Source organism: Mus caroli, unplaced genomic scaffold (assembly GCF_978045245.1).
Source record: "Mus caroli unplaced genomic scaffold, Mus_caroli_1 scaffold_1, whole genome shotgun sequence".
Taxonomy (NCBI): domain Eukaryota; kingdom Metazoa; phylum Chordata; class Mammalia; order Rodentia; family Muridae; genus Mus; species Mus caroli.
The window spans coordinates 81,878,195-81,893,024 of record NW_028227256.1 but is presented as its reverse complement, the minus strand read 5'-3'; the positions used below and the strand labels follow the sequence as shown (position 1 = coordinate 81,893,024).

Below are 14,830 nucleotides of genomic sequence, written 5' to 3'. Positions count from 1 at the left end.
GGGTGGGGGGAACATTGGAGCTGTGGCTGGTAAGCCAGTGGGTAAAATGAATCCGATACTGGAGCTAGGGCATAAGCAGGCTTCCCATGGGGATATGGGAAAAAGGAGGCAGACACAGCAGCTATGTATGCTTCCTTGCTCTCTCCCACCTGTAGGGGTGGCTCCTGGAGACTGTGTGAGGGTGCGGGTCAGAACAGCAGGATTCTGATTCTTGGATTCCTTGGTCCTCTCAGAAAAACACCAGATATTAAGTTGGTATCTGGCCTATCTACCTCCCCAAATATATAGTCTACTGCTTATTTAATATGGCTTCAATTTACCAAAGAAATCCCTTTACTTGGGGGTCAAATTGATCTAGTCAGTGAATTCCACCCCTCCCCCACTAGAGAAGCACACAGCTACTAAACCACACCCCCAGCTCTTGCCTTATTTTCTACTTGTCTCACATTCAACAAAGCAGAAAGAACAACCTTTTAGTTTCTTTCTTTTTCTTTTAGGCCTGAGCATTGAAACAGTGTTTCACATAGCCTAGGCTGGCCTAAAACTATGTTGCCAAGGCGGCCCTGAACTTTTGGATCCTCCACCTCTATCTCCTTTGGTGTGTTAGGCATCAAACCTAGGGCTTTATGCAAGCTAGGTAAGCATGCGATCAATTGAACTATAATCCCTAGATCTTCAGGTTCTGTAGTCTGCAGTAGGATTTAAATAGATGAACAAGACTACATTCCTCCCGAGTCTTCCTTTCTTCACCTGTTGGAGTGACCACTACATATTGGTACTCCCGAGAGGATCGTTTAGTCTGCCACCTCTTATTAGTACAAGGTTAGTTTTTCTAAAACTTTCCATTATTAAACCTAAGTCACTGGCTTTGGCCACCTTAAGCAACACTTCCATTTGAGAATAAAGATGCTCTGTAGACCAGGCTGCTTCTACCTCCTGAGTGCCATGGTTAAAGGTGTATGCCATCACCACCAGGCTTTTATTTATTTATTTATTTATTTATTTATTTATTTATTTATTTAATGGGCTCAGTGATTATAAGAATGCCTGTTGCTCACACACACACACACACAAAGCCGGGCGTGGTGGCGCATGCCTTTAATTCCAGCATTCGGGAGGCAGAGGCAGGCGGATTTCTGAGTTCGAGGCCAGCCTGGTCTACAGAGTGAGTTCCAGGATAGCCAGGGCTACCCAGAGAAACCCTGTCCCGAAAAACCAAAAAAAAAAAAAAAAAAAAAGCCTGTTGTTCTTCTAGAGGAGGACCCGAGTTTGTTTCCAGGCATCCATGTCAGGTGGCTCATAATCACCGGTAATTCCAGATACCATACCTACGTACAACTATACTTAATAATCAGCATGGAAGCAGAGGCAGATGAATCTCCATGAGTTCGAGGCTAGCCTGGTCTACATAGTGAGTTCCAGGACAGCCAGAGCTACATAATAGAGAGATCCTGCCTCACCCCTACCCCCCTCACCCCCCTTTCTATTTATTTTACGTGTATGACTGTGTCCACGTATATGTACGTGCATCGTGGGTGTGCCTATTGTTTGAGGAGTCACAAGAAGGCATCAGATCCCCTGAAATTGAAGTCACTGAAGGTTGTCAGCCAGGATGTGAACCCTGGTCCTCTGCAAGAGCAGGCCATTTTTCTAGCCCCTGGAGGTGGAGGTTTTAGAAAACAAATACAAAACAACAACAAAAACAGAATTTTTGTGCAATTTTGAGTGTTGGAGAGGATGATCTACCCACCTTCAGTTCCAGAAGACAAAATATTTTTTAACAGCATTAACCTCAACCACACAATTTTCTAGGCTTTCTTTGGAGTCACAGATTTTTAAAGTATTTATACTGTTAACTGAATGATGTATGCACTGGGCACTATACTAAGTGGGAAGAAGAGCTCATGCTTGTAGCTTTCCCACTCAGGAGTCTGGAGCAGGAGGATCTTGAGTTCAAGGCCAGCCTCGGGTAAGTAGTGAGACTTTAAAAAAAAAAAAAGTAAGCTTATAACACTAACTTTATTGTTCCTAATAGACTGAACGTTTCATGAAAGGAAGTGGTTGTCACTAATATTTCCCAGTTTCTGGAATAGTACCTGGCATATATAACACGTTGGATGAATGTGACTTTCTTTGGAAGCAGGAATCCTACATTTCTTTGTCTCTATAAGTAAGTGCTAAGTTGTTGATTAAGGAAAATCTTTGTATTCAGAAAAATAATTGAGATTTTCTTCGATGCCATATATAAAAATATCCCTGGCATAAGTAATATTTAAGATGTGTTTCTAGCCAGATATATGGGCAGGCAAAAATACGAATGCACATAAAATAAAAATCATTAAAAAAGATTCAATATACACAATATTAAAACTGGAGTGAAGTTAAATGGATGAATCTTTGATTAAAAAAAAAATACACTGGCTGCCTGTGGGCCTGGTAACCCTAGCACTCAGAGGTTTTCTGTGAATTCAAGGCTTCTGTGGTCTACAGAATGGATTTCTGTGAATTCAAGGCTTCATCTACTGTAGACAGTTCTAGACCTGCATGGACTATACACAGAGACCCTGTCTACCTCCCTCCCCATCCCCCCAAAAAGATGTGTCCATTTTTCTAAGCCAAGATTTGTGAACATAACTACAATGGGTTGGGAAAAGTTGTTTTCTCTCTCTCTTTAAAGTTTATTTATTTTATGTATGTGAGTACACTATAGCTGTACAGATGGTTGTGAGCCTTCATGTGGTTGCTGGGAACTGAATTGAGGACCTCTGCTCGCTCTGGTCAGCCCAAAGGTTTATTATTATACATATGTACACTGTAGCTGTCTTCAGACGTGCTAGAAGAGGGTGTCAGATCTCATTGCGGGTGGTTGTGAGCCACCACGTGGTTGCTGGAAATTGAACTCAGGACCTTCAGAAGAGCAGTCGGTGCTCTTACCTGCTGAGCCATCTATCTCACCAGCCCCCGTTTTCTCTTTTTTGTAAATTTAAGTTTGCATTTATTTGTGCGTATATATGTGTGTGTGCATAAGTATGGTACATATGTAAAGGTCAGAAGGGAGTAACTTTGGGGAGTTGGTTCTGTCCTTCAATCCTGTGGGTCCTGGGGGCTGAACTCAGCTCATTAGGTTTAGCAGCAAGCACATTTCACCACTGATCCATCTTGGCCAAGTGGGCTTCAAACTTGTTATGTAGCCCTCAAAAAGACCTTATACTTGACACCCTCCCACCTCAGCATCCTGAGTGCTGGTATTATAGGGTATGCTATTATTTTTTGGGGGGTTGGGGTTGGTTTTTCAAGACAAGGTTTCTCTGTGTAACCTGACTGTTCTGGAACTCATTCTGTAGACCAGTCTCAGCTAGCCTCAGAGATCCACCTGCCTCTGCCTCCCAAGTTTTGGAATTAAAGGTGAGCGCCACCACAGCTGGTGTGCTTTATAGTATCAAGTTATTTGATGACAATGCCTCTGTAAAAATAAAAGTGTAAGTCAGGTATGGTTAGTGAATGCCTCCAGTTCCAGCACTAAGACACACAAGTTTGAAGCCGCTCGGGTTTGAGGACTTTGAGGATAGTGCATGCTAGGTGTAGAGGTGGTGGTACAAGAGCTATTTGGAGTAGTGTGTGTGTGTGTGTCTGTGTTGGTTGGGAGCACACAGGCATGCATGTGAAGGTCAGATGACAGCTTATGGTAGTCCATTTTTTTACCATGTGGGTTTGGATCAAATCCAGGTCTGGTGGCAAGTGCCCTTCCCTCCTGAGAATAATAATAGTAATAATAATATTTATTTATTTATTTTTTTTCGAGGTAGGGTCTCTCTACATAGCACTGTCTATTCTGGAACTTTATATGGTCTTGCTTCCTTCTGTCTACCATGTACTGGGCTTACACAATATGTGCCACTCACTATACCTGCAAGAACAAAGGTCCCCCCACCCCCCACTGGGTTTCTCTGTAGAGTAGGCTGGCCTCAAACTCACAGAGATTCATCTGCCTCTGCCTCCTGAGATTAAAGTCCTGCATCACCAAAAAGTTTTGATATGGGTTAAACTGGATATCAACACAGAAGAGAGACACATCAAGAGAAAGTACAGTCCATTCCATAGAGTGGGTCTGGCTTTTTCCAGAGAGTGGACTATAGAACACAGATTTTACTATTTTAAATACTTATGCCAGGCTATCTCTTACTAGGTATTCAGTTTCTTGTACTTAGAAAAAACTATGCTGTATATCTGTATATTATATTTCAAGTATATTACACATAGTATATTTCAAGACTAAAAAAATTTTTTTTACAACAAATTTATTTTGAAAAGAGGTCAACGTAATCAGATTTGAGCTGAACTTTTATTTGCAGAGCTGTAGTGTACTTGATAAAGAAAATGGATTAGGGGCTCAGTGGTTAAGAGCACTGATTGTTCTTCCAAAGGTCCTGAGTTCAATTCCCAGCAACCACATGGTGGCTTATAGTCATCTGTAATGGGATCTGATGCCCTCTTCTGGTGTGTCTGAAGAGAGCAATATATACATAAAATAAATCTTTAAAATTAATTTAATTTTTGAGATGGGCCTCATTATGTATCTCTAGCTGGCCTGTAACTTCCTGTGTAGATTAGACTGGTCTTGAATGCAAAATCCTCCTGCCTCTGCCTTTCCGGTGCAGCACTTAAAGGTCTGTGCCACCTTTCCTAGTTTAAAGAGCAATTGTTGATCTGTTAGCAAAGAAAAAAAAATCCTCTTAAAAAAGGAATGTCAGCATTTAATCCCAGCACTTGGGAGGCAGAGGCAGGCGGATTTCTGAGTTCAAGGCCAGCCTGGTCTACAGAGTGAGTTCCAGGACAGCCAGGACTATACTGAGAAACCCTGTCTTGAAAAACAAACAAACGAAACAACAACAACAAAAATGTCAGGCATTATGTTTCATGCTTATTATCTCAGAGCTTGGGAGGTAGAGGCAGGATGGTAAGGATGTCCTGGGCTACAGGATGCCCTGTCTTTTTTTAAAAAAAAAAAGAAAACAAAAGTTAAGAATTTGATGGAAGTTTTCATACAGCAAATTAGTTGGAGGGTGGTATGTAGACAGATACTGTCAATATGTTTTGGTTTAAAACACCAGAGAGATGGGACGGGGAGGGAGAGAGAAGCCTTCTGTGATAAGGCCTAGAAGGGAAAAACTTCAAAAGAGCAATTTTAAAGATCCAGGAAAGACTGTAAAGTAAAAATCATCACCATCGGAACTTGCAATAGATGAACGTGGAGACACAGAACCCAAAAGGTTACCACATCTTAGACCAGTCATACAAAGAGTGAAGAATTATCAGGATCACAGATCTTAAAGCTAATAGGTGTGTGTGTGGTCAGTGGTAAAATTGTCTACCAAGTAGAAGGCTCTAGGTTCACCCCTCACGGAGCTGGAGAGAAAAGGAGAAATCAACTCAACCCAATCAACTCAACCCAACCCAAACAAAACAAAGGACTCAACAAAAGCCCCACCTCTCCAGCTGGGTGTAATGCCTAATTCTGGAGGCAGAGGCAGGTGGATTTCTCAAGCTTCGGGCCACAGTTTAGTCTACACCTTGGTTCTAGGCCACCACCCAGGGCTCTACATAGTAAGACTCTTATTTCAAAGCAAAACAAAACAAAACAATCTGATCAAAAACAAAACAAAAACAAAGCCCACCTCACATACAAAACCAAACCAAAACTTCACAATCCTAATGGTCAAAAAAATTTTCAAAAGAGTTAAAAAAACAAAACAAAACAAAACAAACCTAACTGACAGGGTGCTACATTTACAGTCTTTCTGGGTCTTCCATAAAGAGTGAATGCGCACATTAGTACTGTTTTACAGGTAAAAGAAATTAGTTACTCTTTTGTTTAAGGGCTCCAGGAAAAACAGATGGGATAATCAATGCCTAGACTCAAACAAACACAAGGTTTTAAACTTACTTTTATAGGAATATGGCCTACTTAAAATATGGGGTGCATGAACAGCTTAATGACCAGGATAAGCTTGGCCAGGAAGCTGCTTACGTGTTCAGCGGACGCCCAGCTCCACCAGTGCATTTCACCGGCACAATACATTATCTGAAGCCCACCCCCTGACAATCAAAACACTTGGAAAAAAAAAAAGAGGCCCCCGGGGTTACTTTACTCCAGCGATAACATAATCCCGCTTCTTATTGTTGTGGAGCAGATGTCATGATGGGTGGGGCTGATGGGCTGAGCAGCTGAAACATTTTTTTTTTTGTATCCCCTGCCCCCCCCCCCCCCCCCACTTTCAATGGGATAGAAGAGGCTCCAACAAGGTAAGGGGAAACCTTTCGGTCAGCCATTCCTTCTAAAAAGAGGAGTTTTGGTGCGGTAATTGTAAAGGCCGAAGTGAGAGGTTCTTGGGGATTAAGTCCTACTCTGGAAGAGACCGTCCCTTTCTCCCCCTGCCGGCTCCTCCTCGGGACACTTAGCTGAGTCTTTCTTTCCCTCCTTCCCACGCTGAGGTGAGCGGCACGCAAGCAGGGACGCCTGTTTGTCTTCGGCGCGCGGAGCGAACGCAGCGGGTAGGAGGCCGGGAGGCAGGAGGGGGAGCGGACGGCATTTGTGGGGAGACAAGGAAGGCTCGCCAGGGACGAGCCCGCCTTGGGGAGAGAACGGACTCTCGGGCCGCCGAGCAGAGGTGACGAGGGAAGATCTCTGGCTGGGAGCTGAGAGACGCGGCGCTTCCGGCAGGCCACGGTGGCTGTTTGCCTGGAGCGGCCCCCATCGGGTGGCCCTGCTGGGCGGGGAAAGGGTCAGGAGAGTCAGGAAGCCGTGGCTCTCACTTGCCTGAGTCCGGGTGATCAACAACTGGTAATAGTCTTTGCTCGGTGCTGGGCCTTGTCCTACAATTTCAAACAGAGTCTCCGGCAGCCACGACGCCATCTTGGGACGCCACCGCCGTCGCTAGGACAACCAGGAAGGGGCGGGGCTTGCCCGGGGTCAGGGGGCCGCAGCCTCACTTTAAAAACGAAGTCCGCTTTTGAGTTGGCAGTGGGGTTTTTTTTTTTTTTTTTTCTTCTTTTTCTAACTTGGGGGTGATGGTTTCCTTTACCAGGGCTCACAAGGAACCTTGCTTTGTGAAATTTCTCCAGTCAGGTCCTGGGTGACCCGAAGTGGAATTCAGTTCCTGCTAGCGCGGAGGGGCGGGGGTGACCCCAGCGGAGGGATACCAAGTGGAGCATTCTCAGTTCCCTTCCTGGTCCCTTGGAGGGATCGGAAGGAGACTGGAGGCTGTTCGGGGACTCGAGTTGAACGTTGCGGAGGGAGGGGCGACAGGATGCGCTGTCAATAGGGAGCGGGGCTGGCCCAGCGGAGGAGCCCGCCGGCCGAACCCTCAGGACAAAGTAGTCCGCGGCTGGAGTGGAGCGGGCGGGGAGGGAGGCGGCGCGGGCGGAGGCGCACGGCGGCGCGGTGCTGCGGCTCAGCTGATAATTGAAGGGACGACAAGCCGCCGCCGTCGCCGCCGCTGGGGGGGGTGGGGGGAGCCAGTGGAAGTTGCCGTCGCGCCACCGAGTCCGGACCGGAGACTTTGGGGCCTAACTAGGTAATTGGGACGCCGTTCCGAGCGGCGGCGGGGGGGTGGTGGTGGTGTCGGGGCTTTGGGGGAGGGGGCTGACGGGGACGGGGAAACCGGAGCCAAAAAGTCTCAGGCAGCGCGCCCGTGTCATCGTAGCGACTGAGCTCCGGGCTCGACTGGCTGGCTGGCTGGCGGCGGCGGCGGCGGCGGGGCCGTGGAAGGAGCAGCCCGAGGCTGACGGGTGAGGCGCTCGAGCGGGCCCGCGGCCTGAGGAGCCAGGGCTGACCGGCTTGGTGGGGGGGAGGGGGCTCCGAGTCCCTGCTCCTGCCTCCGGCGATGAGGAAGGCCCTAGGCGGAACCTGGGTAGGGCGTGGGGGGCCTGGGGGAGCCCAGTGGGGGCCGGGAGGGGACCGGAAATGGTCTTTGGAGCCTGGAGGGCGTCTAGGAAGGGAGAAAGTGGGGGGCCGGAAGTGCAGGTGGGGGGCGTGAAGACGGCAAGGGTTCCCCGGAAATGGGACGGGGGGCCCGGAAACATGGAAAGGGAGGCGCTGAGCTGTGGACGGCCCGGAAATGGAAACTAGGGAGCAGCTCGAGTGACAACTGTTGTGAGGCGAGGGTCTGAAGAGGGAGAGGCGGGAGTGACTTTGGGCGGCGGTAAGGGTCTTCCTGCTTGGGAGGGGGGGGCGGTTGGGGGCGGCCGAGCCGGGCCGAGCCGGGCCGAGCCGGCGCGGGGCGGCTTTTCCAGCCGGGGAAGTCGAGGCTGAGGGAGGACGACGACGCGCCGAGCTGGCAGGGGCCGCGGTAGAGGCCGAGGAACTTGGCTGAGGGAAAGCAGGCTCCTCTAAGAGGACTAGCAGGGTAATAGGACGGAGAGGTGAACTGGGACTTGGGGGAGGGAGGTGGGACAATTGTCACCCCAATCGTATTAACATTCAAAGCGACTCAGGCGATTTTAATATGTGTGGATTACATAAAACCCATTACACTAGCGGTCAGTTCAACTCTTGGGCCTGTCGGGTGGGTTGCTTGCAGAGAAGTTTTTACAGGGATGTTCAGAAAACGAAGGTTTTAAGACCGGGTCTTCTGTCTAGGACTTCCTTGGAATAACAGCCTTCATTAGTTAGAATGCAGAGACATTACTAGAATTAAAAAAAAAAATGCAGGTGGGGGTGATGGTGGCTAAATTACATCTTGTAACTATTTTAGGGGGACGTGAGGGAATTGATCCGCGGTGAGAGGAAAACGGGAAGGGCGGCTTCCCACCCAGATTTGTTTCTGTTAACGCGTTTTAGTTTGTCTCGGAGAGGTTTTAGTTTTAGCTTCTGGGCTGGGTTTTAGTTTGCTGGCTCCGTTAATTGGGGGCGGGGATGTTACTAGGTAAACGGGGAGTGGGGGTGGGGTGGGGGTGGGGGGCGGTTGATAGCGCAGTGACTATGTTCCGAGTGGTCTAACCGCTCTCCTGTCTCCCTAGCCTGAGCTCGCGATCTGGCCTGGCCTGCCAAATCACCAGATCTTCAGGCATTCTTCGGTTTGTAGGCCCCAGTGGTGTCTTTAACTTTTTCTTGCTTTCGAATCTTATTTTTGGCATCTAATTTTTTTTTTTTAAAGACTCAGCAAGTTAAGGCTTAGACTCTCATCTCTGAAAACAAAACAAAAATACGAGGTAGAAAGTTGAAAGAGCAGTTGATTTGAGTAGGGTAAAAAAACTGATGCTGGGAACAAAGGTCTCAGTTGTGTTAGAAAAAAGGCAAGAGGCCTTGTATATGTGGCCTTGTGTGTGTTGCGTTTGAAGTTACTACAAGTTTATGGATAATAAATTGTGGAAGGCATTACTGGAGTCTTATTTTCTTGGGCTTATGCGGTTACTAAAGTATTACATTTTAAGAGTATTTAACTTACTCCTGGTTCCATGTTTAGTTCCAGAACTGGTATGTTTTTAATACATTGTAGCTTTGTATATGACTGCTTTTCTACTAAGAATTGCAGAACTCTAAAGATTGTTTACATCTGCTCCACTGTTTCAGTGAGTAGTGTTTAAGTCGGCTCAGCTGACATTTAGTTTTTCTCTGGTGAGGCTGAGAACTGTTTGCAATCCCAGATAGTGCTATTGTAAAATTAGCAAGTACTAAAAATGTATGGGAGTCTAATAGAGTAGACCAAGGTGCTTTAACTGAGGGAAGTAGACGAAGGTGCTTTACTTAGTAAAAAATATTTCCAAGAAGATATTTAAACATATCCCGAAACAAATGAGTTATTTTGGTATTGAATTCCTGAAATAAAGCAGAATTAAAATATGAAAACAAATGACTTCTATTTATTGAGAGCTTAAATCAGTGCAGACATTCCTACCAAACTTCTGTCCAGTGCAGCACTTAACAGTTTTTAAGGGACTACTAGGCCAAGCCCTTTCTCTGCCCTTTTGCTTTGCTTCCTTTTTCCTCTGTCCTTTCTGTCACTTTTGCCTTTAGTCTTTTTCTCTGCCTCTGGTCCATCCACTGGATACTGTCCCAACTTTTTTAGTAGAGTCCCTTTGTTTTTCTTAATCTCAGTCTCCATTTTCATGTCATCCTTGTCTTTGTCCACCAAGACTTGTTTTCCCTGGCATTGTTTGGGTACCACCTGTTATCTCCTTAACATCTTTTCTTAAAGCATCACTGTCTATTTTTGAGAATACTTTTAAACATGTTGTGTTCCTTTCAGGCATTCTTTTTTCTCTTTGGCATGAATCTCTCTCCTTTCTACTTCATAAGCTTTCCCTTCAAGCATACCACATGTAGGGCCAACTGAAACCATTTATTTAATTTTTAAGACAGAGTTACCCCTGCTTAGCCCTTGCTGGCCTGGAACAAAGATCTACTTGTCTCTGGGATTAAAGGTGTGTACCCTGGCAAGGGGAGTTAATTTTGGAGTGCTATTTACTTTTATTTCAATTGTATATGTTAGCTGGTTAAGGTTTTATGGCTCTAATTTATTATTTTTGGAAAAATCTTAAGTGTATATTATTTTATGTATATGGGTGTTTTGCCTTCATGTTATGTTGTGTGTGCTTGGTGTCCACTGAAGCCAGAAGAGGGCATCAAATCCCTTGGAACTGGAGTTTATAGACAGTTGAGAGTCACTATGTTTGCTGGGAACCCCTGTTCTCTGGGAGAGCGACCAGGACTCTGAATTGCGGAGCCATTTTTTCTAACCACTTAATTCTATTTTAAAGAGACATCTCTATAAAGAAGACGCATCGCTGATTTGAAAGTTGTTTTATATATATATATATATATATATATATATATAAATATATATATTTATATATATATATATCCCTATATATATATATATATATATATATATATATATATATATATATATATCCCTAGTTGGTGGTGGGCTGACCTTAAACGAGTTCCTTAATCTATCTGGTCTCCATTTTATCCCTAATGTGAATAGGTGATGTTTTTTCACTGATGGTTTTGGAAACCCAGCAGATATAATGTTAGTGGGGGAAAAAAAAATCCCCAGCCACTAAAGAATAGTTTGTGGGGCTGGTGAGATGGCTCAGTGGGTAAGAGCACCCGACTGTTCTTGGAGTTCAAATCCCAGCAACCACATGGTGGCTCACAACCATCCGTAACGAGATCTGACTCTCTCTTCTGGAGTGTCTGAAGACAGCTACAGTGTACTTACATATAATAAACAAATAAATCTTTAAAAAAAATAGTTTGTGTTAGAAAATTATAATAGATGTTAGTGGTCCTTGTCTGTGAGAGTTGATATGAAGCATAATTCTTCTTTTTTTAAAAAATATTTATCTATTTTATGTATATGAGTGCACTGTAGCTGTCTCTAGACACACCAGAAGAGTGTATCAGATCCCATTACAGATAGTTGTGAGTCACCATGTGGTTGCTGGGAATTGAACTCAGGACCTTTGGAAGAGCAGTCAGTGCTCATAACCACTGAGCCATCGCTCCAGCCCCAAAGAGGCTTTATAATTCTTTATAACTAGAAATTATTACTTAACTAGTCATAGAACTTGGACGCAAATGAAATTAAGTTTTACCTAGGTTTGCATTAACATTCCAGTTACTACTAAAGTATCCTTACTAAAGGATAAACTTTGTTTATCCTTTTTAGAGAAACTTCAGACTTTTTAAGATTTATTTTCAAATTTTGTGTGTAAATGCGTTGCTTGATGTGTACAACATACCATGGGTGCCAGGTGTCCACAGAGGTCAGAAAAGGGCTAATGGATTATTTGTTGATGTGTGTTGCTTTTACCTCACCTTACACTGTGGCTCTTTTCAGACACCAGAAGAGGGCGTCGGATCCCATTACAGATGGTTGTGAGCCACCATATGGTTGCTGTGAAGTGAATTCAGGACCTCTGGAAGAGCAGTCAGTGCTCTTAACCACCACTGAGCCATCTCTCCACCCGTGTGTAGTTCTTAACAAGCAATGAAAGCTTTGTGAACTAGTAGTTCTTTACATTATCTACCAGTGCTGCTCTAGGTGGAACTTTGTACATAGTGCAAACTTAACTGTTATTTGGTGGTAAATAGATAAGTATATTTATGGTGGACCATTTTCTTTTTAAGCGAAGTTTAATTTGACCAGCACATTACAAAAGGTATAGTTCTTTAAATCTAATGACATTGATAGTTTCAGATTAGCTAAAAGGTGACTTCTTAGATTGACTTCTTAGTCTTTATTTTTCCCTGAGACCATTAGATTTTTATTTTCTTGGTGGTTCCCTTAGTTTCATTGAACTAAGAATAAAAAGAAATTTATGATTTAGGCTTATCTGCTTTGCTTTGAGGTCAGATTCTCCTACTTCTGCCTCTGTTGAGATTAAAGGTGTGTGCACCACCACCACCACCACTTGGGAATCTGTTGGTGATAGTTTTCTGGTTTTGCTTTATTTAAGAGCATGTTCTAAAGTTGGGCATGGTAGTTCATGCCTTTAGTCCCAGAAAGAGGCAGGCAGATCGCTTTGAGTTCCAACCTGGTCTGTAATAGTGAGTTCCAGGATAGCAATGCTGCATAGTGAGGTCCCAGATAAAGGAAGTCAAGGTCACCCTGGGATCATACACTGCCTTGGGAAAAATCATTCCAGTTGCCTGCTGCTGCTTTTAGTTTTCTGGACTGAATGAATGGCCATTCTGGTTGTTTTTTTTTTTTGGGGGTGGGGTGGGGTGGTTCTTTGTATAACCTTGCAATTCTTGGAACTCACCTGCCTCTGATTACAAGAGAAAAAGCTTGGGTTCTAGTCCTAGTTTTTCTTTTTTGATACAGGGTTTCTTCTCTGTGCAGCCTTGATTGTCTGGAACTCACTCTGTAGATCACACTGGCTTCTGAGATCCTCCTGCTTCTGCCTCCTTTGAGATTAAAGGTGTGTACCCCCACCATTTGGCAGAATTAGATTTTTTTTATTAAATTGAAATTTATTATTTTTTGAGTCAGGGTCTATGTGTGCTGCAACATGGTTACTGAGAATTGGACTCAGGACCTCTGGAACAAGAGCCAGTGTTCTTATCTGCTGAGCCATCTCTGTAGCTCCAATAACACATACTTTAAAAAATATTTCTTAAATGTTTATAGGCTTGATGTTTTCTAGCATTGAGGCGCCAGACCCTGAGTTTAAGGCCGTCTGGTAAGTTCCAAGGTCATGAGTTAGTTCCAGGTCATCAAAGGCCTTGTCTCAGAAAAGACAAAAAAGTCTGTTGAAGGAAATAAATCTTGTAGATACTATAACTATTCATGAAATGCTTTTATTTGGAGAGACAAGGTTTTATTTATTAATATATATATATATTAGCTAAATCAATCACAAATTGCCCAACTTCTTGCCTCTCAAAGTACCAGTGTGTTAACCTTGTAGCCTGGCTGATTATTTGGGCACAGTATTTTGCTTTTTTTTTTTAATTCTTGAAATTATGGTCTTAGTTAAGGTAATCTCATCCTCCTGTGTAGCACGTACTACAGTTGTGGTACCAGTAGGGCAGGCTTAATAATTGATCATTTAAAGCCAGAATGTTTTGGTATGATACAAAAACTTAGTTTCCCCCACCATTTATGTTAATAATTCTCATCATCTTAGTTTTTTGTTTCTTTTTAGAGGGGATGCATTTATTTCTGTAAATGTGGTGTTGCCCTTACATTGATTTTTGAAAGCTATTTATAAACTGAAGTATCTTTAAATGAACCTTCTAGACTTGAAGTTAGAGCATTGGAGTTATAGAATTTCAGTGTGTATTTGGTCACCTCTTTTGCTGTCATGACTAGTGAGTTCTGCCTTGGATTATGGGTAATACTCTGAATAAATAGATGTACCGTGTACTGTCTTAAGATGAACTCAGTTTGAAGGCCTTATGATGGTAAACATCTGATGGCCTAGAACTCCACGTGAGTTTTCATAGCCTATCTGTGATTTACTGTTGAGTTTTAACTTGAGCTGTTCTGTGTTCTTAAAGAGAAGGTTCAGGAAGATCATATGGAGTACTCCCCCCTTTAGTTTTTTCCTCCCAAAGTAAGTGCTTTTAGTTGTCTTGTAAACATAGAAGTGCACAAATATGCTAACTTCTGACTTGAGTCGTCAGTTGTTTTTTGTTTTATTTTAAAATAACTTGTAAGTATCCTTGCTCTTGCTTTTGTTTGTCCCCCATTATGTATCTTTTTATTTAGATGTGTATGTACAGTTTTCTTATAAATTCTGGAAGAAAGTCTATGTTCTCCTATTGCTTTGCTGTAGTGTACATTCCATTTTATGTAATTCATTCTTCTTAACACCCCCTCCCCAGTGCTGGGGATAGAACCTAGGGTTTGCTTTTGCTAGGCAAGTGATTGCTCTGCTCTACCACTCAGTAAAATTTTGTGGTAGTTCTAACTTTTTTTTTTTTTGAGACATAACTTCTCTGTTTAGCTGTCCTGGAACTCTGTAGACCAGGTTGGCCCTGAACTCAGCCCAGCACTGGGATTAAAGGTGTGCATTGCCACCACTCTTTAACTTCTAAACTAGGTCTTTGGTGCATTGGTACCAGTGCATGTAGATTTCTTCTTTCCTGGAATCTTCTTCCTCCTTACCTTACTATTGTGATTTTCCCCCCCCTTTTTAATGACCCTGCATTGTTATATAATGTAACTCAAGATTGCACACAAACTGATCTTCCTGCGTGGTCTTCCTGACTATTTGGATGACAGAAATGTTTCAGCATTTCTACTACTAAATGACCTCTCCTGAATATAGGTACTAGGCTGACCTCAAACTCACAAAAATACACTTCTGCCTCCCA

The 14,830-nt window shown here is 43.8% G+C and overlaps 2 protein-coding genes across 18 annotated transcripts in view; one reads left to right on the top strand and one right to left on the bottom strand.

Annotated features, from left to right (window-relative positions):
* Positions 1-7,012, bottom strand: part of Fbxo36 (F-box protein 36) — a 65,716-nt gene extending 58,704 nt beyond the window's left edge. Inside the window, exon 1 of the mRNA XM_021175000.3 lies at positions 6,818-7,012. Coding sequence (XP_021030659.1) covers positions 6,818-6,913 — 96 coding nt within the window. The 5' untranslated portion in view covers positions 6,914-7,012. The remainder of the gene's footprint in view (positions 1-6,817) is intronic.
* Trip12 (thyroid hormone receptor interactor 12) overlaps positions 6,499-14,830 on the top strand; it is a 114,650-nt gene continuing 106,318 nt past the window's right edge. For 6 of the 17 annotated variants that reach the window (XM_021174408.3, XM_021174329.3, XM_021174080.3 and 3 more), the window contains exons 1-2: positions 7,396-7,574; positions 7,704-7,788. The gene's annotated coding sequence lies outside the window, so the exon portion shown is untranslated. Of the gene's footprint in view, positions 6,553-7,394; positions 7,575-7,703; positions 7,789-8,078; positions 8,202-14,830 lie in introns of those variants that run through there. The other 11 variants (XM_021174815.3, XM_021174737.3, XM_021173758.3 and 8 more) reach the window with 7 other exon arrangements.